This window comes from Microtus oregoni, unplaced genomic scaffold (genome assembly GCF_018167655.1).
Source record: "Microtus oregoni isolate MIOR12 unplaced genomic scaffold, Mior012 000027F_ref0000203, whole genome shotgun sequence".
Taxonomy (NCBI): Eukaryota; Metazoa; Chordata; class Mammalia; order Rodentia; family Cricetidae; genus Microtus; species Microtus oregoni.
This window is the reverse complement of record NW_024543086.1, coordinates 22,451,811-22,479,287: the sequence shown is the minus strand read 5'-3', so window position 1 is coordinate 22,479,287 and position 27,477 is coordinate 22,451,811. Positions and strand designations below refer to the sequence as shown.

Genomic DNA, 27,477 nt, shown 5'->3' with positions numbered 1-27,477 from the left:
TCACAGCTGGGTGTGCTCCTCTGCAATCTGGGTGCTGGCTAGGGACTCCAGCCGCAGAGATTTCAAGTGCCTGGTGGGTCCAGGGGCCTCCTGCGGGTCCCTTGGGATCAGTGGCGGTAGCTGTGGCACTGGTGGCAGGGATGGCGGCCGAGCCACCGTTGTGGCAGAGTGTTGAGTGGTGCCAGAGCTGATGCTGGTGCCTAGGGACGAAGCAGGAGAAACACAGGCTGTGTTTAGCATTTCCGGAAGCCGCTGGCCTGATGGAGTTCTCCCCCCCAGGGAACAGACTGGTGATGCAGTGTAAGCCATGGCCAGGCTGTCCACTGCACCTCCTCTGGTCCTGGTCCTGCACTTCCAAGGGTGACTAAGACACATGACTCCAAAAATGGGCACTAGAATAGAATGGTGCACCTGGCGGGAGGGGCTTGGAGCTGGGGCTCAGGTGTCGGGACTGAGCCTCAACCACGTTGTCTTTGGAAAGGACAAACAGCAGAAGAGGCAGACAGGAGGAAGTGCTCCGTGCAGGTCCTCTGGAGGTCCAGAGACAGGAACCAGGGAAGCTCAAGGGCCCAGTTCTCTCAGACAAGAAGCCCAGGGCTGTAAATGGCCTCCTTTGTCCCACGTCTGCAGATGAGGGGGCGCCCTCTGGGGACAAGAACCCAGCAAGAAACTCCCCTGAGGGGAGTGTAGATGGCCAGAACCTCTAGTGGCCAGAGAGCAAATGGCTGCCAGGATGTGGATGAGCAGGCCAGAGCTGGAGAGGTGAGTGGAGAGGGCGGGGGAAGGACCAGGAGAAGCTGGAGATCTGCCAGAACCCCAGGGGCGTCAGGTACTCACGGGGGTAGCCCGGAGCAAGTAATGATCCGGGGCGCACACGATCGCTCAGGTTTTGAACTGAAGGATAGGAAACCTTCACAGCTGAGGAGAAAAGATATGACTAGCTGGGGCCCATCCAGAGTTCTGGCTCCTGCATCAGGCCAGACTGTTCACTCTGGTGAGATCCAAACAAGGTAAAATGTTGAGCTCCTCACAATTCAAGTTCCGCTTTATTCTGTGGTTCTTGGGAATACACTACCCTCGAAGAGAAAAGCGCCCCCCCTCAACCCCTGTCGAGGGCTTCAGCGATGGAGATGGATGGTCTACTCTCCTCTCCTGAGACTGCTCCACACCAGGAGGACCTCCCTTGTGTGTTTGTGAAATGCCTCACCTGGTTGCTATAGGTAAGGATTCTGGAGGCCCTGGCCTAGGTGGTATTCATCAAACAATAATCCTTGCAGTCATGCTTCAGTGATCCCTGAGGCCAGCTGAGTCCCCTCCCAGCAGATCTGCATTGGGGTTGCTGAGCAGTCACATCCTGCCTGGGCAAAGGGCAGGGGAGATGCTGTTCTGCCCCTTGGAGCTGCATGGTGGACTCCTAAATGGTATTTTCCGTGGAACTTACAGATGTGACCTTACTGGAGCAAAAGATCTTTGCAGGTGTGATTTCAGGTCTTGAAATGGATGGTCCTAGATTACACTAAGCCTGAAGTCCAGTGATAAGTGTCTTCATGAGAGTCAGAAGAGAAGGAACCGGAGGAGAAGGAGGCGGCAGTAGCCACCATGGCAGCAGGAGTGATCAGGCCCCTGCAAAGAGGTGCCAGCTGCCGCAGGAGCTGGCCGGGGCCTGAAGAGACTTCGGACAACTCTGAGTACAGCTCTGCTATACTGTGACTTAGGATGTCAGATATGGGTAAACTGTCCTGTAGCTCTGGGGCCCTGGGGTTTCAGGGTGAGCTCTGACAGCTACTGGGGGGTGTGGTCTCAGCCTAGTGCATGTCAGGCTGGGTGCTCTGGTCCATAGGCAGCCCGTGGAATTCCTATCGGTTAGATGCCCTGAGATCCTGTATCACTCCTGATGTAAGCGCTGCAGTTCCTGGGCAGGGGCAAGCTTTAGACATATCCTTCCCAGAGGAAAACATCCCCATGCGTGTACAGAGAAGCTCCGTTTTTGTATTATTTTATTATACACTCAGTGAGGAAACTAAGAATTTTGGGGTCCTAGACACCCGAATAACCACAGCAACCGATTCAAAACGCACAAAGACTGGGGTCTCTCGCTGCTCTGACCCTGGGCTCCTGGTTATTTACCCTTACCTAGTTTCTGTGCTCCAGGTAGACTCACCCTCCCGCAGTTCTGCCCAGCCTACCACAGGGCCTTGAATCTGCTCTTGCTCCACACAGACCACACTCCTCCCCCCCTCCGCTAACTCACTCCTGTATCTTCTTCAGAAGTGTTCAGGGCGCTAATCGCTCCCCCATGGACCAGCTTTGCCTGGCACAGCTCATCCCACCAGCATGGCATCCCCCCTAGGCCAGCATTTGCCGGTGTCCAGCTCCAGCTCAGCTATCCATTTCTTTTCCAGTACTAGTAAAAGAACCCAGGCCCTTGCATTTATGAACTCTGTCACGGAGCTATATACCTTTTGTCCCAAGAGACCCCAACTTTTGTTCATTTTGAAAAGGTCAGTTGGGACATTTTTGTTTATTTTGCTTTGTTTCCATAGCTCTGACTGTTCTGGAACATCATCTGTAGACCAGGCTGGCCTTGAACTCAGAGACCCACCTGCGAGGCCAGCCTGGTCTGCAGAGTGAGTTTCAGGACAGCCAGGGTTACACAAAGAAATCCTGACTCAAAACAAAATAAAACAAATGAACAAAAACCAAAAGGTGTGTGCCACCATGGATGGCTGGTTCAGATTAGTTGTTTATCTCTGTCTGCCGCTAGGGATTCTTCCCTTCTGTTGCGTGCTTTTAGGCCCACCCACCCACCTGGTGAGATACCAAGCACACAATGAGGACTCTACTCTTGGAAGTGACTGTGAGGGCTCCTCAGCCAGGGGCAGCACCAGCCTTGAGTCCACCTGCATTCCCCCGTCTTGGCCAGCAGAACCAGACTCCAGGGTAGGAATCCCAGGAAACACCGATGCTCCTCACCTGCCAGATCCTTCTCCCCAGTCCGAGTCCCAAACTGGGTGTTCATTCGGCCTTTGTACAGGACCCCATCCACTCCAAGGATATCCACCTCAGCCTGTAGGATGGCCCAGGTCCCAAGTCAGGGACTCCATTGCCACCCCTTTCTCTTGATGCACACAGACACCCAGAGCCAGGACATGGCCTCGAGGTGCCCTCGGCTCAGGGCTTCATCCCACACTTGGGGTTGGGTATGCGGGCATCTCAGCTCAGGGCTTCATCCCACACTTGGGGTTGGGTATGTGGGCATCTCAGCTCCGGGCTTCATCCCACACTTGGGGTTGGGTATGTGGGCATCTCAGCTCCGGGCTTCATCCCACACTTGGGGTTGGGTATGTGGGCATCTAGCCTCTGAAAGGAGGGCAGAGCCAGACTCACTGTGTCGTAGTCCATTATCTCAGGGTCCCCGTAAGGGTAGACTGTTGACAGATCATTTGGTTTGTGCTTGAAGGTGGTCCCATTTCGGGGTCCATCACCCCAGTCCTTCTGGGGGCCCAGACCCTCCTCATGGACTCCAAAGTTGTGGAAGTGCAGCTGGTGCTGTTGTTCCCTGGACAGGGCAGAGGTCAGCAGCCACATGGTGAACCCTCACAGAGGAGCCCTGCACAGGCCCCAGAGAAGTAGGGTGGTACAGCAGGCAGTCCTGGAGCTTGGTGAGTAAATACAGACATGGACAATTCTAGGAGAGAAATCGCCCACACTCCCTTCTCAGCAGACAGGGGTTTAGGTGAGCCACACAAGTTATTCATCCTTCCCCTTGCAGTGATTAATGCTCAGCTGTTCATTCCCCTGCCCCTGTCCCACGCCTGGCCAGAAGCTCACACGGACTGGGCCCTGGAGGGACCCCCTGGCACCCAAGAATGAGGGAAATGAAGAGGAGGTCCAGGTAGCCAGCTAGTTTGAGGGAGGAAAATGATGGCAGGTAAGGCCCCAGTCACTCCCTAGCTGTGGTGTGGTCGTGGGCTGGTCACATTGTCTCAGCTATGAAGTGTGGTGAAATTGTAGTACATTTCCAAAGGAAGCCATATGACCCAACAAGACCTCAGCAAGGGCTCCCAGAGGCTCCTCAATTACCCACAGGAAGCAAGCATGTTAGTTAATACTATATTCCAAGGATTATAAGACCTAACAAGGAGCCCGCCCATCTCCACCCTCCCCTCATTCGTTCAGCTGGAGGTTGAACCCAGGGCCTGTGCATGCTAGACAAACTGTCACTGAGCTATATCCCCGGCCTTGGCCTTGTTCTGTTTCTTTTGAGGCAAGGTTTCACTCTGTAGCCTAGGAAGACCTTAAGATCCTTTTACCTCTGTCTCCTGAGTAGCTAGCACAATATGCCTCCATTACAAGACCCTCCTGAGTTCCAGCCCACAGCAGATGCCAAATGCAGATGTTGGCTCCTCTCCCCCCTGCCCTCTGTGTACTTATCAGCCACACCACAACTCCAGAAGGGCATCCTGGGCCCTCTTTGGCTCTTGCATTGAAGGAAAGTCTGTTGGCAGGGGTCTTGGGCCTCCCTGGGAATGGGGGTGGGCATGGCCCTCACCTTATCAGCTGCCGTTGCAGATACTCGAAGCTGTTGGCACTGGCTGGCCTCACTTGTGACAGCCCACGGGTGTTGCGGATGGTGATGAGCTGTCTGTGGAGGCAGAGGGGACCAGGGCTGTGGGAGGTGCAATGCCCAGCAGAGGGCTCCAGGCTCCCAGGCCTGGAGAGAGGAAGCCTAGGACTTTCAGGCAGCTCACAGCCTGAAGCCCAAGTCCAAAGCTTGCAGCTGACAGTTGGGGGAAGATACAAACACCGTTCAGAATCTAAAGTGAAAACCAAGCCAGAGGTGGTGATGCACATGTGTAATCCCAACACTTGGCAGTCTGAGGCAGGAGGAAAACAAGTTCAAAGTCAGCCTGTACTATTAGGACATACTTCATTCAAGGCTAAGGCTACCTTGGACCTGTGTGTATGTGTGCCTTTCTCCAGTAATAAGTAAAGAAATAAATAAATAGTAGTCAAAAACCAAAGGAGGGAAATCTTAGAGATTTGTCACAGATAAGGGTTTGCCAGGAACTATGGGCACAAGGAGGGGGGACACACTGCTTGGAAGGGCCATGGCAAAGGACTCAGGTACACGTGGGGTCTGCACATCCCGGACACACCAACTGTGGAGCTCCCTCAAGTGGCTAAGGTTATGTATGTCCATAATCCAAAACAGCCTTCTAGGGAGCTGGGCCCACTCCACCGCTCCCTCTGTGCAATGGTCACACACATGCAGACATGTTTGTTCCCGTGCAGACGGTACGCTGCATTGAAACATGTTCAGTGAGGCATATTGATCTGCATGTTATAAAGTAAAGGAAGGCACAAAGAAGCAAGCTCCCTAACAGGGACAGACTCTGACATTCATATTCTTCCAATATTATGTTCATGTTTGTGTAATTTCTTTAAAGAAAGCGGGAAAATCACATGCATATGGTCTGATTTCCTTTATCATTTTTTCAAGTCGTTAATATTCTTCCACAGCCATGCCATCCAGTATAGTAGCCAGAGGCTACAAGTGGCTAACAAAATTCAGATGAGATTTACCACCCAGATTCTTGGTCACATGTGCACAGTCATGATCATAGAGATCAGCAGCCTGGAACAGACTACCATCTGGAGCATACGGAGTCACTATGTGACCCAGTATCTCTCCCAGCCATGGAGAACTGGCACTCAAACACACACCCGTGTTCACTAGTCACCTAGTCACACCAGCTTAGAGACATCCCAAATGCCCACCGGCTGGCGAATGGATGCACAAAGGGCTTTCTGCCCCTACAACTACACTCAGTTGTAACAAAGGAGCGAAGTGTTGATTTCTGCTACAATGTGGAGGAATCTCATTAAGCCCAGTCAGGAAGCCAGACACCAAAGGTCACATATTGTACAGTCCCATCTACAGAAAACATCTGGAAAAGACAAATCCAATGACTTCCTGAGCTACAGGGAGGTGGCAATGAGAAGTGACTGCCAACGGGACAGGGGATGAATGCTTTTGGGGGATTAAGCAGGGCGCTGGAATTGACCAGAGGCAACAACTGCAGAATTGCTGGCCACGGGACCACGCCATTTACAATGATAACAAAGTAAGGGCAAGAAGCTGGAACTAAAGATGTGCACCTGAAATCGCATCACTGGGACGGTGACACAGGAGGACTGCAAGTTCTGAGGCCAGCCTGGACTACGTAGCAAGACTCTGTCTCCACAAAGATTAACGAAGTCAGAAATAACAAATCCCTGCTTTCCCTCAGCGATCCCTCTATCCTTTTCTTTTTCGTGTTTCTAACTTGGAGTGGTAAAGGTGAGAGAGATCTACTCCCCCTTCGAGGGAACCACTAAGGGAGGACAGTCTATGGTAGCTAGAGAATGGTGTGGAAGGATGTGTAGGTAGGTGTGTGCCTTTGCTTGAGCTCTGCAGAGCGGAGTCACGATGTGTATAGGAGAGCGCCCCCTGGTGGTGATACTCACGGGCCGGTCATCATCTCTACTGGCCGGTCACAGGAGATGCACTTCACCCGCTCGAACAGTTTCCTGGAGGACAAGCAGGTCAGTAGTCAAGGATTAGCAGGTTCCAGGGCTTGGGGTGGGGTGAACTGAAGGTCCCCCAAATCCCTTTGTCAGTGCCTGAGGCCCCAGGACAGAGCGCTGTGGTTTCCCACCTCATACAGGCCCAGGAATCGCACATCAACCTCAGTTCCTGCACTAGTGAAGCCACCTTTGGAGGAGGGACATACAGGGTGCTTGATGGCAAGCCTCTCTGTCCGGGGACAGGGGTCACAGACCCTGACTCAGGCTGAGTTAGACCTGCCAATTCGGTGGGCCTATCCTGGTTTCCCTTCCCTCTCTGAGCCTTGGTTTCCTCATTTGATGGACGCTCTCTACTGTGTCACACCTCCCCGTGGCCACGGTCTAGAATTCTAGGCATCCGTCTCTTGGTCAGAATATCAGTATAAGCACCCTCACTTTTTAAAGCCTGCGGCACTGTCGGGATCAAATCTCAGGCCTTCTATCAGGAGCTTCCGAACGATCTTCCAGACCTCCTCTATGTCCTTCTTCAGGCTATTGAGGTCGCTGTGGACTAGCTGCCAGTCACAGGGAAGAAAGAAGTCCCGCCAGTTAGCTGACCCCAGAAACCTGTAGAGTCCCACAAAGAATGAGATAAAGCAGCTCAAGACCCAGAAAAGGGAGAAACCATTCAGTTCACGCCTTTACGGGAGCTGTTGACATAGGGGACTTGCAAATAAGACTCCCAGCTCCTGTGTGGCCAGAGGCTGGAAAAATGTTTCTCCGGGTGAACTCTGTATCCTGACGTGGGTCACAAATATTTATGGAGGGTTTGCATATAAAGTGGACAACTGTTTTAGTGTAGTCATAAAGTTATGTAACCATCACAATCAAATTTATTATTATTACTTTAAATTTTCTTTTAAGACAGGGTCTCTCCACAGAGCCCTGACTGTCCTGGAACTCGAACTCACAGATCCATCTGCCTCTCTGTCTGGGATTAAAGGGATTAAAGGCATGCACCACTGTGCCCAGCAAACTTATTTATTTATGTTTGTTTTTGGAGACATGGTTTCTTTGTGTAGCCCTGGCCATCCTGAAACTTGCTCTGTAGACCAGGCTGGCCTCAAACTGGCATGTGCCACCATTGCCTGGCAATTTTTTATTTATTTATTTAATTATCTGAGCCAGTCCTCATTATGTAGCTGAGTCTGGCCTGGAAGTCACAATCTTCCCGCCTTAGCATCAGAAGAGCTGAAATGGTAGCCTTACACTTCCACACCTGACTTCATAATTTATTTTAGAACATCTACATCACTCCCCCCCCCAAAAAAAAAACATTTTCATTTACCCCTATTTCCTTCCAAATCCCCAGCCCCTGGCAACCAATAACCTGCTCTCTGTCCTCAGGATTTGTCTGTCTGAATCCCTTTTCCTTTTCCCTATAAGACAGGGTCTTGCTAGATTACTTTGGCTGACCTCCAGACTCACTGTAGCCCAAGCTGGACTTGAACTTGTGGACCTCCTGAGTGCTCGGATTCCAGCTGTGCACCACACCACCCCCATCCCTGGGAACAGTGACTTATGTGTTAATTCCTACTCGAGTCACATTGTCAGTCCAGCTTTAGATTCATTCCGTTCCACTGAAGCAAGAGAAACACAGGCCAGCAGAATGCTATGGCATTGCGGCTTTTCAGTAATTTGTGTCCTTTCTTTGAGGAATTTGTCTCTGCAAAGACGGTGCCCCATCTGCTTGGCTCACTGCTCACCCAGCAAGGAGCATGAATGATGAATGGATCAATCTCCAGCTTACAGAAGGAAAGCTGAAGCCTGTTCGAGACACAAACCAAGAGTACCTGATTCTAAATGCGCCACGCGGTTAAAAGAGCCACGGAGCGCGCTGGGACTGCCCGTCTGCATTCCCCAGGCGTGGCACGCCGGGGCAGTCACTGAGATGAACAAATGACAGGCATGGTCCTTTCTGCAGGAAGCCTCCTCACCCCAACCTGTTAGTTGGGGTGCTTGCACCGCCCTGAGAGTTCCGGAAGTCAGCCTCCAACATGGCTGCAGATACGGCTGGGACTCATTCCACCGGAGCTGTTTCCTCTTGCTCTGAACAGGGTCGACTTGAATAATGAAGAGGACAACGTGGAAATGATGGGAGTCTCATTGCACATTCTTTTTGTTGCCTTGGGTCACTTGGTGTGTGCGGTGGGGGAGTGGCTGCCATGTTGTGAGGCCCTCAAGTGGCCCCAAGGAGTCGGTGTAGGAGACACTGAAGTGCTTTGACGGCAGTGGCTTCACCTGGCTCGTTCAGGTGGTACAATGGGAATGGCATACCTCACTCTGACTTGGGAAGTCATAGGTCCCGAGCCACCTAGTAAGCTGCTTCCAAGCTCTTTAAAAACCATCAACATTTGCTCCTTGAGGCTGTTAAGCTCTGGGGCAAGTTGTTGCATAACTCACCTTAGTGTTCAGGTCCTTCCTGAGGTGCTTCAGCGACTTCTTCCAGTCCCCCTCATAGGTCGTGATCTTCAAGAGCATGCTCTGAATCATCTCGTTCAGCTCCATCGCCGTCACCTCCAGGTCCACCCGGTTTGCTTTGCTTGCCAGGGCATCCTTGTCAGCTTTCTAGGCAGAGGGGGTTCAGGTCAGCAAGACCCCTGATCTCTGGGGCCAGCTTTTCTAGTTGAAGACCATGAATGTGTAACCTTGGCTTAAGTTCAGTGGTGGTGTCTACACTGGCTCAAACACAGCTGTGGGATCTGAGCCAAACAGGAAAGTTGACTGTGATTTTTATTTTATGTCTATTTTTTAAACACAGTCCCATGTACACCATGGGATACAGGCTGGCCTTGTAGCCCATGGTCAAGATGATCTTGAATTTCTGAGCCTTCTGCTTCCAGTGGTGAGGTTATGGGTTCACGCCACTGTGCTGTGCTGAGGGCTGACCCTAGGGCTTCATGCACACTAGGAAGGCATCCATCCAAGGCCTGATGCCTGCTTCTTTGTCTTATTTTGTTTTTTTTTTTTTTTTTTTTTTTTTTTTGAGACAGAGTCTCTCTAGTAGCCCTGGCTGTCCTGGAACTCACTATGTAGATCAGGCTGCCCTCGAACCCTGAGATACACCTGCTTCTGCCTCCCAAGTGCTGGCCTTAAAGGTGTGCACCACTACTGCCCAGTTATAATATATATATATATTGAGCAGGGTCTCTCTGAGAACACTCCTGGCTGTCCTGGAACTCACTTTGTAGACCAGGCTAGCCTCTAACTCACTGAGATCCGTCTGCCTCTGCCTCCCAAGTGCTGAGATTAAAGGCATGCGCCACCACTACCCGGCTGATTTTTAAAATAATAATGTCACTAATCTCCAGTCATGGGAAAGAGGAGTGGATAGGTAACTTTTGAGGTCTCCCAGATTTCCTGAATGAATAGAGGCAGAGGGAATGCTAGCTGCTGCCTTTGCTGGGTGATTCCGACTCTGACTGGCAAATAAGAGGCATGGGATGAGCAGTGGGAGGCAGGAGAGTGTGAGAGGCAGGGGATGAACAGGGCGTGGGAGGCAAGAGGGTGTGGGAGGCAGGAGGCTGTGGGAATCAGGGGATGAACAGGGCGTGGGAGGCAGGGGATGAACAGTGGGAGGCAGGGGATGAACAGTGGGAGGCAGGAGAGTGTGAGAGGCAGGGGATGAACAGGGCGTGGGAGGCAAGAGGGTGTGGGAGGCAGGAGGCTGTGGGAGTCAGGGGATGAACAGGGCGTGGGAGGCAGGGGATGAACAGTGGGAGGCAGTGGATGAACAGTGGGAGGCAGGGGATGAACAGTGGGAGGCAGGGGATGAACGGTGGGAGGCAGGGGATGAACAGTGGGAGGCAGGGGATGAACAGTGGGAGGCAGGGGATGAACAGTGGGAGGCAGGGGATGAACAGTGGGAGGCAGGGGATGAACAGTGGGAGGCAGGGGATGAACAGTGGGAGGCAGGGGATGAACAGTAGGGGGCAGGGGACCTCAGCTTACTTCTCTCAGCTCCTGGTCCATCGTAGTTTTATCGGCTTTAATCTGATCCAGCCTTTGGATTTCAGCCTTGAGGATCTAAGGGCAAAGTATAGGCAGGTCAGCCTTTGCTGTGGCCTTGAGGGTCACATTGATTTTGTGCCTCCAACTTTGCCACGTGCTAGGAAGGGAACTGAGGCCATGTGGGTAAGGAGCAGATGGCTGGGTTAGAGCTCCTGCTTACAGGCAACTGGGACAGAAGAGAAGCCACAGAGACTAGGGACAAACTAGCCCTAGTCTCCCGTGTCACCAGAGGTCAATCCAAGGAAGCACAAGGCAGTGCTGGCCGTGCCGTTCCCTGGACATTTAATCCAGTCCACCTCATCTAAGCTGCAGTGGGGTCCCAGCATCCTGACGTCAGCAGGCCATACATCATGCCCAAGGATTAGAGGGGAAACCTTAACTCCCATCACCTAACTTCATGAACTCCCCTGTTGGTGCTGGCCTATCTCCACTTAATAAACACCCCTCAAGACCAGGCAGTGGTGGCACACATCTTGAATCCCAGCCCTCAAGAAGCAGAGGCAGGAGGATCTCAGTGAGTTCAAGGCCAGCCTGGTCTACAGAGCAAGTTCCAGGACAACAAGTGCTGTTACACAAGAAACTTTGTCTCAAAACAAATAAACAAACAGACAACGAATAAATAAATCCCCCCCCCCCATGACAGGAGCAGCAGCTTGCCTGCTTGGGAAGCGCCTCCCCGGTCCCCAGAGGCTGGGGTCACTTTTCCTCCCAAGCCAAAGGGACTTCTTCTCTCCTCGCATCTGGTCTCCCTCACCCATCGGAAAAACTCCCAATTTAGCTGCCCGGATGAGAACCGCACTCCCAGCCTGCCTTGCATTTATATCTACTGGGATGTAAATGGAGGCCACGAGTGTGGTGAGCCTTCTTCACTCTCTGCCCTAGTTTCTAAGCAGTGGAATTTGGTTCTGGGCACACTAGGCAAGCACTTGCTGCCTCACACCCAGCTCCATTCTTTTTTTTTTTTTTTTTTTTTTTTTTTTGAGACAGGGTTTCTCTGTGGTTTTGGAGCCTGTCCTGGAACTAGCTCTTGTAGACCAGGCTGTTCTCGAACTCACAGAGATCCGCCTGCCTCTGCCTCCCAAGTGCTGGGATTAAAGGTGTGCCCCACCACTGCCCGGCTCCTAGCTCCATTCTTAACCCTGCAGGAGGAAGAACTGGTTCAGGGGGAAAGTTATGAACATAACTATTGCTACAAGAAATCCTCTTACTAAAAATAAGAAAAGAAATCCTCTTTTTCAAAAAAAAAAAAAAAAGAATAGAAGGCCAGGTAGTGGTGGCACACATCTTTAATCCCAGCACTCAGGAGGCAGAGGTAGGCATATAACCATGAGTTTGAGGCCAGCCTGGTCTACAAAGCAAGTTCCAGGACAGGTTCCAAAGCTACAGGCTATGGGGAAACAGTGTCTCAAAAGAAAAAAAAAGGAAAGAAAAAGGAAAAAGAAAGAAAGAAATCCTCTTATGCATACACTGATCTCTTTGACAAATGTCACTAAGCCTTAAATCTGTCCTACAAAGGCCCTCAAGGATACACACTGTCCAGGCCCTTTGTGTGGGGGATTTTAGAAAAGATTTATGTGTATGAATGTTTTACTTAAATGTTTGTATGGGCACCACGTACGTGCCTGGTGCTCATGGAATCAAAAAGAGGGCACTGAATGTCCTGGAACTGGAGTTAACAGGTAATTTTAAGCTGTCACATGTGGGCTGGGAATGAAACCCAGGTCCTCTGCAAGAGTCGCAGTGTTCTTAACCGCTGGACTGTCTCTCCAGTCCCTGGGATTTCTTTTTCTTTTTCTTTTCTTTTCTTTTCTTTTCTTTTCTTTTCTTTCTTTTTCCTTCCTTCCTTCCTTCCTTCCTTCCTTCCTTCCTTCCCTTTCTTTGTTTTTTCAAGACAGGGTTTCTCTGTATAGATTTGGGTGCCCTAGAACTCATTCTGTAGACTAAGCTGGCCCCAAACTCAGAGATTCGCCTGCCTCTGCCTCCTGAGTGCTGGGATTAAAGGTGTGCGCCACCACCTGGGTGATTGAAGTGTACTTTGTGCAGAGTAAAATGTCGTCTGTTTCCCTTGCATTTAGTGGACCCCACTATAAACCATTTGGGGACGGTCTCGTCATCCCAAGGAGCAATTCTCCTTGCCTCCCTCTTGGTCCTCAGACCTCCTAACCTTGTAGTCATCTATGCGAATCTGGAGCTTTTCCACCGTCCTGTCGAGCACCATGTAGTGATTCTTCATTGTCTCAATCTGGTGGCCCCAAACTCTCTCAAGTTCTTCTTCCTAAATGGGAGAGACAGTGACATCCAAGGCTCTGCTTCCGATGTTGCCAAAATAGGAGGGTCCTAAAGTCAGGAAGCGATATCAGGCCTGTGCACACCAGGCTGGCCTCTGCTGGCACATAAAACATTTATTGATGGGGGACAACAGAGCCACCTGCCCATGGACTTTGCATGAGTGCTGTTGATGCCACCCCACTCACTTGTGCAGGTCCCTTTCCAGCAACAACAGAGCTTGATTGGAAGGGTGACAGTCAAAAGGCGGGTCCCTAACTCAAGGCAAGCCACCATCTTCTGCCTAGGGCACTAACCTGTAGCCTGGCTTTCTGGAGGTTACAAATCTTCTCCTCCAGCACATTTATTGTGTTGCCAATCTTGGCAGGGCCTCCAATGTTAGCTGAAAGTAAAATGAGGGAGCAACCGCTAAGAGGAATGTCGGAGGGACATGACGCGAGAGCACCCACGCCTATGCTGTGTCCCAAAGAAATACAGTGAGCCTGGGGGGACTTGAAAAGGAGGGTAGATTTTCTGATACAGTTTCTACAAAAACTCACGAAAGAACATATGAACCAAGCATGGTGGCACATACCTTTAATCCCACCACTTAGGAAGCAGAGGCAGGCAGGTCAATCTCTGTGAGTTCAAAACCAGCCTGGTCTACATAGTGAGTTTCAGGACAGCCAGGGCTATTTCTCAAAAAGAAGAAAAAGAAAAGAAGGAGAAGGAGGAGGAGGAGAAGGAGGAGGGGATGGAGAGATGGCAGCGGTTCAGAGCATTGCCTGCTCTTCCAAAGGTCCTGAGTTCGATTCCCAGCGACCACATGGTGGCTCACAACCATCTGTAATGAGGTCTGGTGCCCTCTTCTGGCCTGCAGGCATACATGTATACAGAATATTATATACATAATAAATAAATATAAAAGAAGAAGAGGAAGAAGAAGAAGAACAAGAACAAGAACAAGAAGAAGAACAAGAACAAGAAGAAGAAAGAAGAAGAAGCTAAACATGGTGCTATATACTTGGAATTCCAGCACTCAGGGAATGGAGGGGGGGGATGTTTACTATAAAAAGAGTAGATTATTAAGAGGCTAGTAGTGCTTAAGCCAAAGGGACAGGTGGCTAAAGTTTGAATGAAGATCTTGTTGAGGAAACCTAAGGAGCCAGACTACAGGGAGGGCCTGAGCCTCTGCTGCCCTCCCCGGGGTTGACCAGGCCTACCCAGGTAATTTAAGCGCTGGTGCAGGCTGGTCGACAGATGGGCAAACTCTTCTTTGAGAAAATCGTGCTTGATAGGCATCTGGGCTATGTGGCTCATGGAGTACCGGACAGCCCTCTTCTTCTCCTCAGGGCTCTCAGCCTGCATGGCAGTTACCATGGCCTGGGACAGGACTGATCTGGGTGCCATGGGGTGAAGAAGTGATGATATGATCTCTTCAGGAAGGTCTTCTAGCTCATCTTCACTGAAGGGCATGAAGTCGGTGGCCCCACGGCTAGTTCCTGCACCCAGGAAATTTGCATAGGTCCCTAAAGGCCCACCCTCTGCCGCAGCTGAGGCTAAAGAAGCCATTTGGGCTGCAGGAACATCTTTGACTGCCTTGACCGCAGCTTTGGCTGCCCGGGCAGCTGTGTTTGCTGCCGATGCATAGGCTGCAGCAGTTGCTGCAGCTATCGCCAGTGCGGACTTCAGCTTCTTTAGGGCTGACGAAGGGCCCTTAGGGTGTGCTGCTTGGGTCATGTCTCTCTGGGATCCATCTTTGGTGGCCATGGCCTTGGGAACTGTGTCTTGGGAAGCCTCATCTTTTGGGGCTCTCTCACGGGGGGCCCCATCTTTGTGGGTTCTGTGCTTGGGAGCTCCACCCTTGGTGACTCTGTGATGGCGCACCCTGTCCTTGCCAGTCCCAACCTGGGGAGCCTCTTCCTTGGCAATCTCCTCCTGGGGAGCCCCTTCCTTGGGAATACCATCTTGGGGAGCCCCTTCCTCAGGAACAGCATCCTGGGGAGCCCCATCTTTAGGGATCGCTTTCTGATACATTTTGACGTAGTCATATTCGGATTCATCCCCTCTTTCTTCAACATCTGAAAGTTGGCGGGCTCCTAGTTTAGGAATCTGGTGTTGTGTCCACATCTGAGGAGGCCATGGTGGTCCAGGTTCCATGCCTGGGAAAGGAGCCCTGTACATCTGATCCAGAGGGACAAATGGACCTAGGCTAGGCTGGAAGGTACGCATATCCCACGTAGGCCAAGCATTAGCCCCAGGCCAGCCTCTTGGTGGTAAGGGCCATGCGCCTGGGGGAGCCAGTTCAGGTCTAGACCAAGCGGCTGGGATGAAACCAGCACCAGGTCTCCCACTAGGCCCTGGTACTTGTCCAGGTGCAATTATAGACCCAGACTGAGACACGGAGACCTGAGCATACTCTACCCCCTGGGGGGCACTAAACTCAGTAGCCTGGGTGAAGGCATCCTCCTCAAGGACTCCCGCGGTTTCAAAATGCAGGATGGTCTGCAAAGGGGTGGCGCTGTGGGTAGGGTGTGAGACATCAGTCTGGCCGCCATCCTCAGCCGGCCCCAAGGTAGGTTCTAGAAGAGAGGTCATACTCTGCCACGTCTTGGACGGTTCCAGTTCCATCTGAGGTCCCTGTAGGGGAAGGGGTCGAGTTGACGGTCTGGTTTCATGACCCCCTTGTTCCATTCCTCCTCCTCCTCTTCCTCCACTCACCGGACTGAACATGGCCTCATGGAGACTACTCCAGAGCACCATGTCCTCAGGTTGGGGGACAGCATGAACCTTGTTCTGGAGGGTAACCTGTGCGGTAGGGTGGAGAGGGAGTGTGGGTTAGGGTTGGGCTGCTGGGGGGGGGGGGATGTTGTTAACATGAGTTCTTGCTCCCTGAAACCCTTTTCAGGCTGTGCTGTTCCCCACAACTATTCCAGCCCCAGAGCCTAGGGCAAGAAACAGAATCCCAGAATCTCACCACTTCCCGCTGCAGGGCACCCAACTTCCGGTTCTGCATTTTCAAGTCTTCACAGACAAGCTCCACTCTTTCTGGGTTCACCTGCCAGGAACCATAATCCAAGGCTGGGGTACAGGTTCTGGTCTCAGCCTGGCTACTTCTCACCATATTAGGCAAGTGAGTTTGGAATGACAGGATTTTCCAAGCAAAGAAAAGGGTTCCACAGATTAAAAAAAAAAAAAAAAAAAAAAAAAAAAAGTTTGGGAAGTGCTGGGCTAAACACCTTCAACAATTTCTGAGCTTTTCAGGACATTGAAAGAGTAGAACATTAAGAATCTTAGCTGGGTAGTGCTGGCACAAACCTTTAATCGCAGCACTCAGGAGACAGAGGCAGGCAATCTCTATGAGTTCGAAGCCAGCCTGTCTACTGAGTGAGTTCCAGGACAGTCAGGGCTACACAGAAAAGCCCTGTCTCAAACAAACAAACAAACACAACAAAACGAAACAAACAAAAGACTCTTGAAGAGGAGAGCTGGCAGCGTGACCCAGGTGGTGAAGTACTTGCCAAGCGTCTATGAGACCCAAGGATTATCCCCTGTGCTGCATAAAACCAAGAGAAACTAGACATGCAATCTTAGCACTGTGCTGTGGAGCGGGAGGCCCTAAGTCGCTCTCTACTACCTATCGGGCCAGAGGCCAGGTGACTGGAGACCTGCTCCAGAGCAGGTGAAAGTGGAGCACACCAATGACCGTGAGAGGTAGGCCAAGAAAGAATTGTCGCTCAGATAGACTTGCCCCAAGGTGTCCTTTCTAGTTGTCCGGTCTGGTTTTGTGTGTCAACTCGACATGAGCTAGAGTCATCAGAGGAAGGAGAAAATGCCTCCTTGAGATCCAGCTGTAAGACATTTTCTCATTTCGTGATCAATGGGGAAGGCCCAGGCCACAGTGGGTGGTGTCTTCCCTGGGCTTCTGCTCCTTGGTTCTATATGAAAGCAGACCAAACAAGCCATAGGGAACAAGCCAGTAGCAGCTCCCCTCATGGCCTCTGCATCAGCTCCTGCCTCCAGGATCCTGCCCTGCTTGAGTGCCTGTCCTGCCTTCCTTTGGTGATGAACAGCAAGGCTGAAATGTAAGCCTAATAAACCCTTTCCTCCCCAGCTTGTTTTTTGGTCATGGTCTTTCATCACAGCAATAGAAACCCGAACAAAGACACTAGTGTTTCACGGTCCTGCTTCCTGACCCAGCTCCAGATCAGCCTGAGACTCAAATGCTACATTAAAACCACACTGTTTGGGGTCAGTGGCTCCACCTCGGCCACTTTGCTGGCCTGGAAGTGAAGACCTGGTTCCTGAATCCAGTTTGATTTCTTCGGCTGCGGTCTGGATGCTGCTGCCTCTTGCCCCAGGGATTCTGTGCTACTCTGTGGTTGGCTAGGCTGCGTTTAGGCTGGTGGATGGAGTTACCTAAGAACTGTGTCTGTGCTGGCTCTTCCTGCTTTTTAGCGTGGAGTGTGCTTGCGATGAGAGGAAAGTTGGTGACACCGAGTTCTGGAGTTGCTAACTCTTGGACAACCTGAAACCTCCCAGCATTTACATGGTGGCTGACAACTGTCTGCATCTTCAGGTCTAGGGGATCTGACACGGTCTTCTGGCCTTTGCAGGCACCAGACACACGTGGTACACAAGCCATGCAGGCAAGCAAAACACCCGTGCACATAAAATTCAAAAACAAACCGTGTTTAAGCACTTTAGAAAGTAAAACAAGGGCTGGAGAGGTGGCTCAGGGGTTAAAAGCATTGACTGCTCTTCCAGAGGTCCATTCTCAACAACAACATGGTGGCTCACTACCATCTGTAGTGAAAGCTGGTGACCTCTTCTGGCCTGAAGCATATATGTAGGCAGAAGACTGTATACATATTAAATAAATATATTTTTTTAAAAAAGGAAGTAAAACAATAAATTCTATTGTTTATCCTAAGTCAAGATGAGCTGGTACCACAGGAGGTTCAGGACAGGGGACAGGAAAATGGCTGGGGAGAGTTAAACCCTTCTCTTCCCTTTATGGTCATGTTCCCTAAGGACAGGCCTAGAATTTTCCTTACTGCCCTAGCCCCTGGAGGTCTAACCAGCATGCCAAGTGAGGATAAGGGTAGAGGGATGGCTACCTTTTCAGATATGTACTTTATCATATCCACGTCCTTCTGGAGGGTTTCAACAGTGTTCTTGAGTAAATGGAGGTCGGTGAGCAGGTCCTGCAGAGTCTTCATGATCTGAAGAGGGGAAAGGGGGAAACCCTGGAATCAGCGTGAGGGCTAAATCACATCAGAAGTTCTCGGTGACAGCCATCTAAGGGATCCTCTTGGTTCTCAAAAGAATTAAGATGAATGTACCCACAGATTAGCAAAGAACACGAAGATATCAGTGCTTCGAGGGTGTGCGGGTGCATATGTGCATGTGTGCGTGTGTGCGGGTACGTGCGTGCGTGTGTGTGTGTGTGTGTGTGTGTGTGTGCTTGTGTGTGTTGTGATAGGAGCTGCGGGGCTGCATCCCCAGCACCCCGGCCTCCTGGCTAGCTTATGCCCCGAAATAACAACACACAAATTGTATTCTTTTAAACACTGCTTGGCCCATTAGCTCCAGCCCTTACTGGCTAATTCTGATATCCCGATCAACCCATCTCTAGTAAACTGTGTAGCTCCGGTCTTACCGGGAAAGATTCAGCATGTCTGACCTGGCAGCTTGCTTCAGCGTGTGCGTCTGCCTGGGAGAGCGGAGCATGGCGTCTCTGCTCCAGAGAGCAGAGCTGTCAAGTCTGAGCTCACTTCCTCTTCCTCCCAGCATTCTGTTCTGTTTACTCCTCCCACCTATGTTTTAACCTATGAGGGCCAAGCAGTTTCTTTATTGCTTAACCAATGAAATCAACAGATTGATATATGACACTCCCACATCACTTCCCCTTTTTCTGTTTAAACAAAAAAGGAAGGCTTTAACTTTAACATAGCAAAATTACATATAACAAAACAGTTATCAAGTAAAAGTTACAATATTTACATCGATTTTATCTTTTTTCATAACTAAGGAAAACTATAACTATCTATATATTCTTTAACTCCATCAAAGACTCCAGAAGGATATAATATTACCCAAGCAAACAAGAAATCCAAAACTCTAGAAATGACAGAGACATCTCGCTGCCTGGTCAGTCATCTAAAGTTTCTCTGTACCGTTGGGGCATCCATCTTCGGCCTATAGGCCCATGGTATCCAGAGACATTTCCATGAAGCAGGACATTTCAAAGTCAGTTCAGTCACTATCTGTTGTGTCCTGCAGAATGTCTCGCAGACTCTTTCATGAATCAGGAACCCCGAAAGATCATCTCACCTTAGGCAAGTTTAGCAGTCCTCTCTCTGCAGGTTCTCTGTGTCCAGTTTATGCAATAGTCCAGGCAAGAACAGTTTCTTGCCCAAATGGCTATCAAACTCCATAAGGATCCTCTTCGATGCCCATCTTCTTCTTGAAGCAGGAGCAGACATGTCTCATTGTCATGAAAAATCCTAAGTTATTAAAACACTAAATAGCAAATTCCGTACTCTTTGAAAGATATGAATGCCAATCTAACTGAAATATATCTTTACATATCTAGAAAATCTAACTAACATGACTACAAGCTTGACTATTATGATTATCTATCAATAACCTATATACATTACATTTTTAAGTGAACTACACAATCACAATACCTTAGTAAAGATCAGAAACACATATACATAAAACAATATTGACCTTAAATTTATAGCCGGGCGGTGGTGGCGCACGCCTTTAATCCCAGCACTCGGAAGGCAGAGGCAGGCGGATCTCTGTGAGTTCGAGGCCAGCCTGGTCTACAAGAGCTAGTTCCAGGACAGGCTCCAAAGCTACAGAGAAACCCTGTCTCGAAAAACTAAAAAAAAAAAAAAAAAATTTATATCACTAAAGCAAAATCCATGTCAATGCAAATTATTCATACCTATATCATATCCCTCTTTAAATGTTATAGAACGTTTATAAACCATATTTGGGAACATGGGCGCAGTTTTTTCTCTCCAAATTGTTTCCTACTGAATGGGGGCGTAGTTAATTAGGTCTTTCATGGTATAATCTGTGTGCTAGTTTCATCTCAGTTGGCAGTTGAGCGAAGCAATTTTCCGAAGATGTTCACAGCAACCCTTCAGGAGGGCGTGGTCCATCATACCATATCGGAATAGAAGAAATGAACAGGGTCTCATCCTCTGTGAAAACAAAATAAGAAACTCCTTTCCAAAGCATCATGTCCTTAGATCCAAATTTCAAAGTCAAGGCATTTTCAAAGTATCTATGTTGGATTAGTTCAGCAGCATTAAACAAATATCTTTTAGCAGCTGCTGCTCTTTTCTCAGCATTCAAACAATTCAAACAGAGCATAATAGCATACAGTATCAAAATTCTCTGTCTATTTTCCACCTTTGTTGGGCTTTATTTTAACTCTATTTTGTTTATTTTTACTTTTAACTTTTTGCTTTTTCAGACAGGCTCTCTGAATATCTTTGTCCTAGAATAACTCTGTGAACCAGGCTGTCCTTGAACTCTCAGAGATCCGTGTGATACATATTGCCACAATGGTCTTGAGAGAAACAGCCCAAGCAGCGAGCCCTTGGAGGGTCAGAAGCAGGGGAGATGGAACTAGATTTTCATATTTATTTATTTTTATTTAAAATTGCCTACTGACTGACTGGCTTTTGGAGGCACAGTCTCACTGCATAGCCCAGGCTAGCCTGGAACTTACTATACAGCCCATACTGACCTAGAAATCTCCTGCCTCTGCCTCCAAAGTCCTGTGAATAAACATTTTCAAAGATCTGACTGATGCTGGTTGGTGACAGAGGAAGGCGGTACTAGCAAGGTAACCTCTGGAACAGAACTCATGTTTGATGTATGATCCCAGCATGTGATCATAACTCAGCTCACAATGATTGGGACTGTATCTGTGACTTTATAGGTTTTAATTTGTCTGCTCTAAGATGGGTGTGAAGGAAAAAGTGATAATGTGTATAGATGTCCCAATGTAGAACTAACGCTTAGCAAATAGCGGAACGGTACAAGCCAGAACCTACAGCAATACTCGGGGCAAATGTATGGAACTTTGCACTGAAAGGTGGATAGTGAGCCAGGTGGTGGCAGCACACACTTTTAATCCCAGCATTCAGGAGGGAGAGGCAGACTGATCTTTGCCAGTTCAAGATCAGCCTGGTCTACAGAGTTCTAGGACAGCCAGGGGTACACAGAGAGACCTTGTCTTGGAAAAAAGGAAGGAAGGAAGGAAGGAAGGAAGGAAGGAAAAGAAGACTCAGATACCTGCTATCTAAGGACACTTATTGTGTGCGTGTTCATGAATGTAGGTGTATCTATGTGATACAACCTGGGTGTGGTTCCTCAGTTACCATCCATCTTATTTTTTGAAGTGGGCTCCTCGATCAGTCTAGGTTGACTGGCCAGCAGGTCCTCCTGACTGCATCTCCAGCCCTGGAATTACAGGCAGACACCATGCCTAGCTTTTTTTTACATGGATGCCAGGGGTAGAACTTATATCCTTGTGCTTGTGTGGCAAATACATTACCTACGGGGGCATCTCGCCAGCCCAAGAGAGTGTGTTTCTTTTTCTTCCTTTCCTTCTTTCTTTTTCTTTCAGCCCAAAAGCACTGCCTCCCCTCTCCCTTTCTTTGAGATGCGGTCTTGTTATGTAGCCCAGGCTGACCTGAAGCTTGGACTCCTTTGCCTCAGTCTCAGGGATGCTAAGTTTCCAGGCATGAGACATAGCTCAAACTCAAAGGCATAAATAAGTTGGAAATAAATGAACAGGAAAAGATACTCTCTGAAAGCAGTGACCTAGTGTGCCAATAGCAAACATGTTAACACTTGCTGGATGCAGGCGCAGAGCTCACAGGGGTGTTTGTTGCAGCTGACTGACAGCGATGGTGTCACTAAACAAGCAACATGTCAAGGCAGTGGCTTAGACTTCCATCTTAAAACACTGAGATGGCACAATCCTCAAAATCAGAAGGCAGAGTCAAAAGGGCCATCTTCAGCTACATAAGAGACCAGCCTGGGCTACACAAGACTCTCTCAAAATTAGCTAGCGCTGGTCATGATGGTGTAAGAAAAGAAAAAGCCGGGTGGTGGTGGTGCACGCCTTTAATCCTAGCACTCAGGAGGCAGAGGCAGGTGATCTCTGTGAGTTTGAGGCCAGCCTGGTCTACAAGAGCTAGTTCAGGACAGCCAGGGCTACGCAGAGAGACTCTGACTCCAAAAACCAAAGAGTTACTGCTAACTCTGTTCAAAGTGCCAATGCTGTTATTGGGTGGGTTTTGAAGTCCTCATCTACCGTGGTGGGGCCGCATTCTCCAGAGGGCCCTGCGTGTGATGTGTAAAGCCAACTGTCCGTGGATCCCTCTGTCCTGTCTGCCTTCCAGCCACTCAGGGGCCAAACACGCCAGGCAGGAATAACGTCCCCCGACAAACACAGCTAAGTGCCAGGTAACCTCAAGTCCCAGCACCAGGAGATAGGGGATCAGGAGGGCAAGACCATCCTCAACTCATAGCAAGTGTGAGAACAGCCTTGGCTACATGAGACCCTATCTCAAAAACAAACAACAATAAGCACCCACCCCCCCCCAAAAAAAAAACCAAAAAAATTATCTGGAAAAGATGGAAGAATCTTTGAGCTGCCCCCAAGTGAAGGCCACAGGTGAAAGTCAGGTTCTGTTCCCATCTGTGGGTTTGTTCGGTGGCCCAGAAGCTGCCTCGCATGCATGGACTGTGCCCTGGATCTAGGAGAGCAGGTGCCTCAGGGGAAAGGGTCACAGTCTTCCTCTGCCTGAGGACTGAGAGGGAGCTGAGTTCAGGGAACCTAACCAGCCTGGAACAGACACTAGAAGCATGGCTGTCCAGTCTGTGACTGCTCCCTGTCCCTTTAAGAGGTACACCAAGGGGCTCCAAAGCACACGCAGGCTGATACAGCCATATCCAGAGCCGCAGGGAACGGCAATGAGAATAGGAAAGTCTTCACTACACTGTGGGAAGGGTGACAACAGAGTCCAAAGTGTCTCTGTTCCCACAACAGCTCCCGACCCTTTCTCTAAGCCAACACCTGTAAGCAGCGCTGTACAACCCTAATCCAAGTCAATCGAAGTCATTTCAATTTGCATGATATACAACAGGTGTGCTTTGGTTGGAGGAGGAGAAGGAACTTTTTTTCTTTTCTTTTCTTTTCTTTTTTTTTTTTTTTTTTTTGAGGGTTTTTCTACATAGCCCTGGATGTCCTGGAACCCACTCTGTAGACCAGGTTAGCTTCAAACTCATAGAGATCTACCTGCCTCTGCCTCTGGAACAATCTTAATATCAAAGACTTAATGCCATTCTTCATTTTCTCCTTTAAGGTCAGGTACCAGAATGTCTAAGAAACCAAGGTTTCAGCCAGACAGGGACCAACAGCAGCTTTTCCCAGAGATGAGAAACAGAGGGTGTGTGTCAGGGAGGGGCCTACAATTTGGGGAACTTCTGCTAGAGGGCGCTAGCGCAGGGCGGCAGTGTTATTGCCGTGGCTGGCTGAGCTGACGACAGACGGGGTTACAGTCTGGAAGGAAGGCTGAGGCTGCAATGGAAGATCAGTTTTCTTCTTTTTTCTTTCCCTCCCTCCCCCTCGCCCTTCATCTCTCCTTTCCTTCCTCCCTCTCTTCCTAAGACTGGGGTCTGGCTATCTAGTTACAGCTGGCCTGGAACCTGATCTGTAGACCAAACTGACCTTGTAGTTGAGGTAATCCTCGTGCCTCTCTAGTTCTCTGGTTACAGGCCTGTTACACCCAGCCTGGAGCCCAGGTTTTCTTTTTTTTTTTTTCTGTCTTTCTCTCTCTCCCTTTCTTTCTTTCTTTCTTCCTACCTTCCTTCCTTCTTTCTTTATTGTTTGTTTGTTTGTTTTTCGAGACAGGGTTTTTTTTTTTTGTGTGTGTGTGTGTGTAACTGGGCTGAATCTCACTCTGTAGACCAGACTGGTCTTGAACTCACAGAGATCCACCTACCTCTGCCTCCTGAGTGCTGGGATTAAAGGCGTGCGCCACCACTGCCCAGAAAGCCCAGGTTTTCTAATCCAGCAGCCCCCACTTGGGTCAGTGGGCACCTGCTGTGTCTGGAGGTGTCTTCAGCTGCAATAAGCAGGTAGTACTTCTGGTTTCTGGTGTCTATGGGTGTCACTCAGCATCCTCCAATGCACAGGACAGTGCTAAGCCACAAAGAATGATCCTACCCACATTGTCTACAGTACTGGGGTAGAGAAGCCCTACAGTCTAACTCTGCTTAATAATGACTTGTTGTGGGACAAATGTGCTGACCAATTGCACAGCCCTTGGACCCTCCCAGGGCTCCACTGTGGAGCAGAAGCCCTCTGGTGTTGGTCCGTGTTAGTTTCCCCGGCACCATTCGCCCTGTCTGGAGTGGGTACTGAGACAGTCCTTGTACCCTTCAAGGGTTAACTAATAAGAGGAACAGTAACCCAACCAGCCCTAAGAAAGGGGGTGGAAGGGTCAGTGGAGGTGACTCAGCATCTCTGTGATGTCCGGCCTGCCATCCTCACAGCCTGGTGTATGCACACACTCAGCTAAGCAGCTCTCCTTGTTCTTGCACCCGCTACCATGGCAACCTCTTTCAATGGGTCACTGTGGTAACCCTGGACAACTTCAATCAGGCTGGGTCCAAGGCAGCCTGCTCTAATGACTGGGACATTCCTTATTGGTACAAACAGTCCTCCGAGGGTTTCGCTGGCAGGTCTGAACCTGTCCATGAGACCTCTCCAGAGCTGGACAGGTGACCTTGCTCAACTACTCAGGCACTTGAGGATTCTAGAAGCCTTTATTCACCAAGCCGAAAGACCACAGAGGCAGGCTGTGGCTAGCACTTCTGACATCTGTACCCACACCCAGGCCAGGCCACCAGGGACAGCCTGATCTCTAGCAGTGTTGCCTTAGAGCCTAACAAGGCTGCTGCTGGCCCAGGGACCTGCTCTGTTCTGTTCCTGCACACATGTATCTCTTTTACCCTTCTGCATAATTTAAGGATATTTTGTTCCTTGAAAAGAAGATCCTCTCTCTGATAAGCAGTCACTCCTCAGGCCACTTCTACCTGGAAGCCACCAATCCACTCTCTGACTCTCTGGACTCGTCTCTTCTAGAGACTTTATAGAAATGGTCTCTCACAGCTTGTCTCTGCAGCCCCTTCCTTCTGCAGGATGATTGACACTCCTTCCTGCGTTGCTGCGATCTTTTGCCCGGTGTCAGATCTGGCTGTGCTGGCTGGATAAGGCTCCTGCTCCCTCCAGCGCTCCACACATTCAAGCCCCCCACCCCCATACACCGGTTTGAAATGGGCACTCACATGGCACAAGCTGACTGTGGACTCCGTTTTGCCCTTCCCTTTCCCAGACCCGTGCCCTCCCGCCTGCTCACCCGGCCAGCGTTCACTGGCTGCTCTATCTTGACCTGTAATGATGACCTCATCTGCTTGGTTAACCTGTGCCTCCTCTTCTCCACCTGGAAACCAGAACTAATGAACTCAGCCTCATTGCTAGCTGCCTAGCTGAGAGGTGCAGCAGAGGCAGAGTGGGGTTCGCGGGGTACACAGTAAGCACTCAGTTTTCCTGGGCAGGGAGGATAAAGCAGTGGGACAGTGTGAGGCCCCAGAAAGGCAGGAGACAGGACACTGAGATGGTAGGTAGGGCATGGTGTTGCCTTAATCCTCTCTCCGGACTCCAGCGTTGAAGAGTTCACTCCCAACAGCCCCCGTGGCCAACGCCCAGTCTAGGCTCTCGTCTGACTGAGCCTTGCTAGGAAACTGGAGGAAGTTCTAGTGACTCTGACCACATTGGGGGTGGGAAGAGCCCTTCCTGCGTCGGAACCCTCCCATTGGTGACGGTTATTCTGCACGTCTCTCTGGCATTGGGCTTTTCTAGCCATCAGGCCTCACAGACCAGCGGAGCATAGAAGAAAAGTGTTCCCAGTGCCCGGTATGGCTTCAGTCCCAGTCCTGATCTGGCACCTTACTCCTGGCCCTCACAAACGTCACCTTGCCCAGCTGGCACACACTTTTAATCCCAGCACTCCAGAGGCAGAATCAGGCGAATCTCTGTGAGTTTGAGGCCAGTCTGGTCTTCAGAGAGAGTTCCAGGACAATCAGAGCTACGCAGAAAAATCCTGTCTCAAAAAGCCAAAAAACTAAAAACAAAAAGCTTTGTGTGTTTTCTATGGTGTGTGTGTGTGTGTGTGTGTGTGTGTGTGTACATGTACTGGGCATATGGGGGCCAAAGGTCATCCTCAGATGTTACCTCTCCTACCACCTCTTTGAGGCAGAGTCTCATTACTGGTCTGTATGATGGGATAGCTGGCCCTTGATTGCTGAGAGTTTTCCTGTCTTTACCTCCCATCTCATTATAGTTGAATTAGAATTGGGCCTAGAAAGACATCTCAGCGATTAAGAACTGTACTGACTGTTCTTACAGAGGTCCTAAGTTCTGTTCCCAGCACTAGGGGAATCTGATACCTTCTCTCCTCCAAGGGTACCTTCACACATGTGTACACAAACATACGACCAGAGGGCAGGAGAGAGAGAGAGGGAGAGAGAGGAGAGGGAGGGAATTTAAAGCGAGAGCTGGCATTATAACGACAGGCTACTGGGTCTTACTGGGTCTGTCTTTTTCATGGTTCGGGGTCTGGACCCATCCTCATGCTTACACAGCAAGCGTTTTACTCATCGAGCGTCTTCACAGCCCAAATTAGCCAATGTAAATAAACAACATAGCGGCTCTGACCCCAGGGGTAAAGTTCAACACCTATCACTCTGACAGCGGTTCAAACACCTTCACAGCTCCAGAATCCAGCCCCACATCCACCAAGTAACCATGCCCTGTGGCTCCTGGAAGTTGCCCATCAGCCTTCTGGGCATGTGCAACCGTGGAATCCATCCTATATTGTGTTGTCTGTTGTATGGCTTCTCTCCTCAGCTCCCAACTAAGGATCTTGGCTTCTGCCTGACTCCAAGCTTTCTCCTAGCTCCGTGCTCTCTCTATCAGTGGATACATCGCCCATCACAAAGAAGGGAAGGGACAAGATGTCTACAAGCAGAGGTGTGGTCTAGAGCACTTCTCCAGGAGGGAGTTACCTTCGCTAAGACTTCCTCATTGCCCTCCACCCTCTTCACGAGTTTGATCATGTTCCACAGGTCCTCGGCAGGCCGGTTGGTCCCATGGCTGTCCTCCAGCAGCTGTGTGGTAGAGGGCATGCCCTTCATGGCGAATATCTGATTCTCTATCTTGTTGATGCGGTCCACCACATTGTCGAAGACGTTGCTGAGCCTCTTCATGGGGTTGAGGATGGGCTGGGGATCTCTCTCCGTGGGCATAAGCACCACCTGTGAGGTCTGGAGGAAATCCTCTTCTCCCGACAGGACCTTCTTGAGCCCAGCGATTTGGATGTGGTCCAGGATGCCCTGAATCAGGAGGTGAAGGGCCTTGAAGTTCACCACTCCACACTGCGGTATGGCTATGTTGGCCAGCTCAGCGAACGTGACCGAGAAGCTCAT

General features: G+C 50.0%; 1 protein-coding gene across 1 annotated transcript; it reads right to left on the bottom strand.

Moving 5' to 3' along the window:
* Positions 1–27,477, bottom strand: CUNH16orf96 (chromosome unknown C16orf96 homolog). The gene is made up of 18 exons (XM_041676603.1): positions 27,058–27,477; positions 18,006–18,110; positions 15,863–15,943; positions 15,607–15,693; positions 15,310–15,525; positions 14,748–15,015; positions 14,109–14,717; positions 13,203–13,288; positions 12,785–12,895; positions 10,561–10,635; positions 9,013–9,177; positions 7,006–7,124; positions 6,511–6,573; positions 4,553–4,645; positions 3,388–3,559; positions 2,974–3,067; positions 838–918; positions 1–227 (listed from the first exon to the last, which is right to left on the bottom strand). Exons 1-18 carry the CDS (start codon positions 27,475–27,477, stop codon positions 1–3), a joined length of 3,072 nt encoding a protein of 1,023 aa, XP_041532537.1.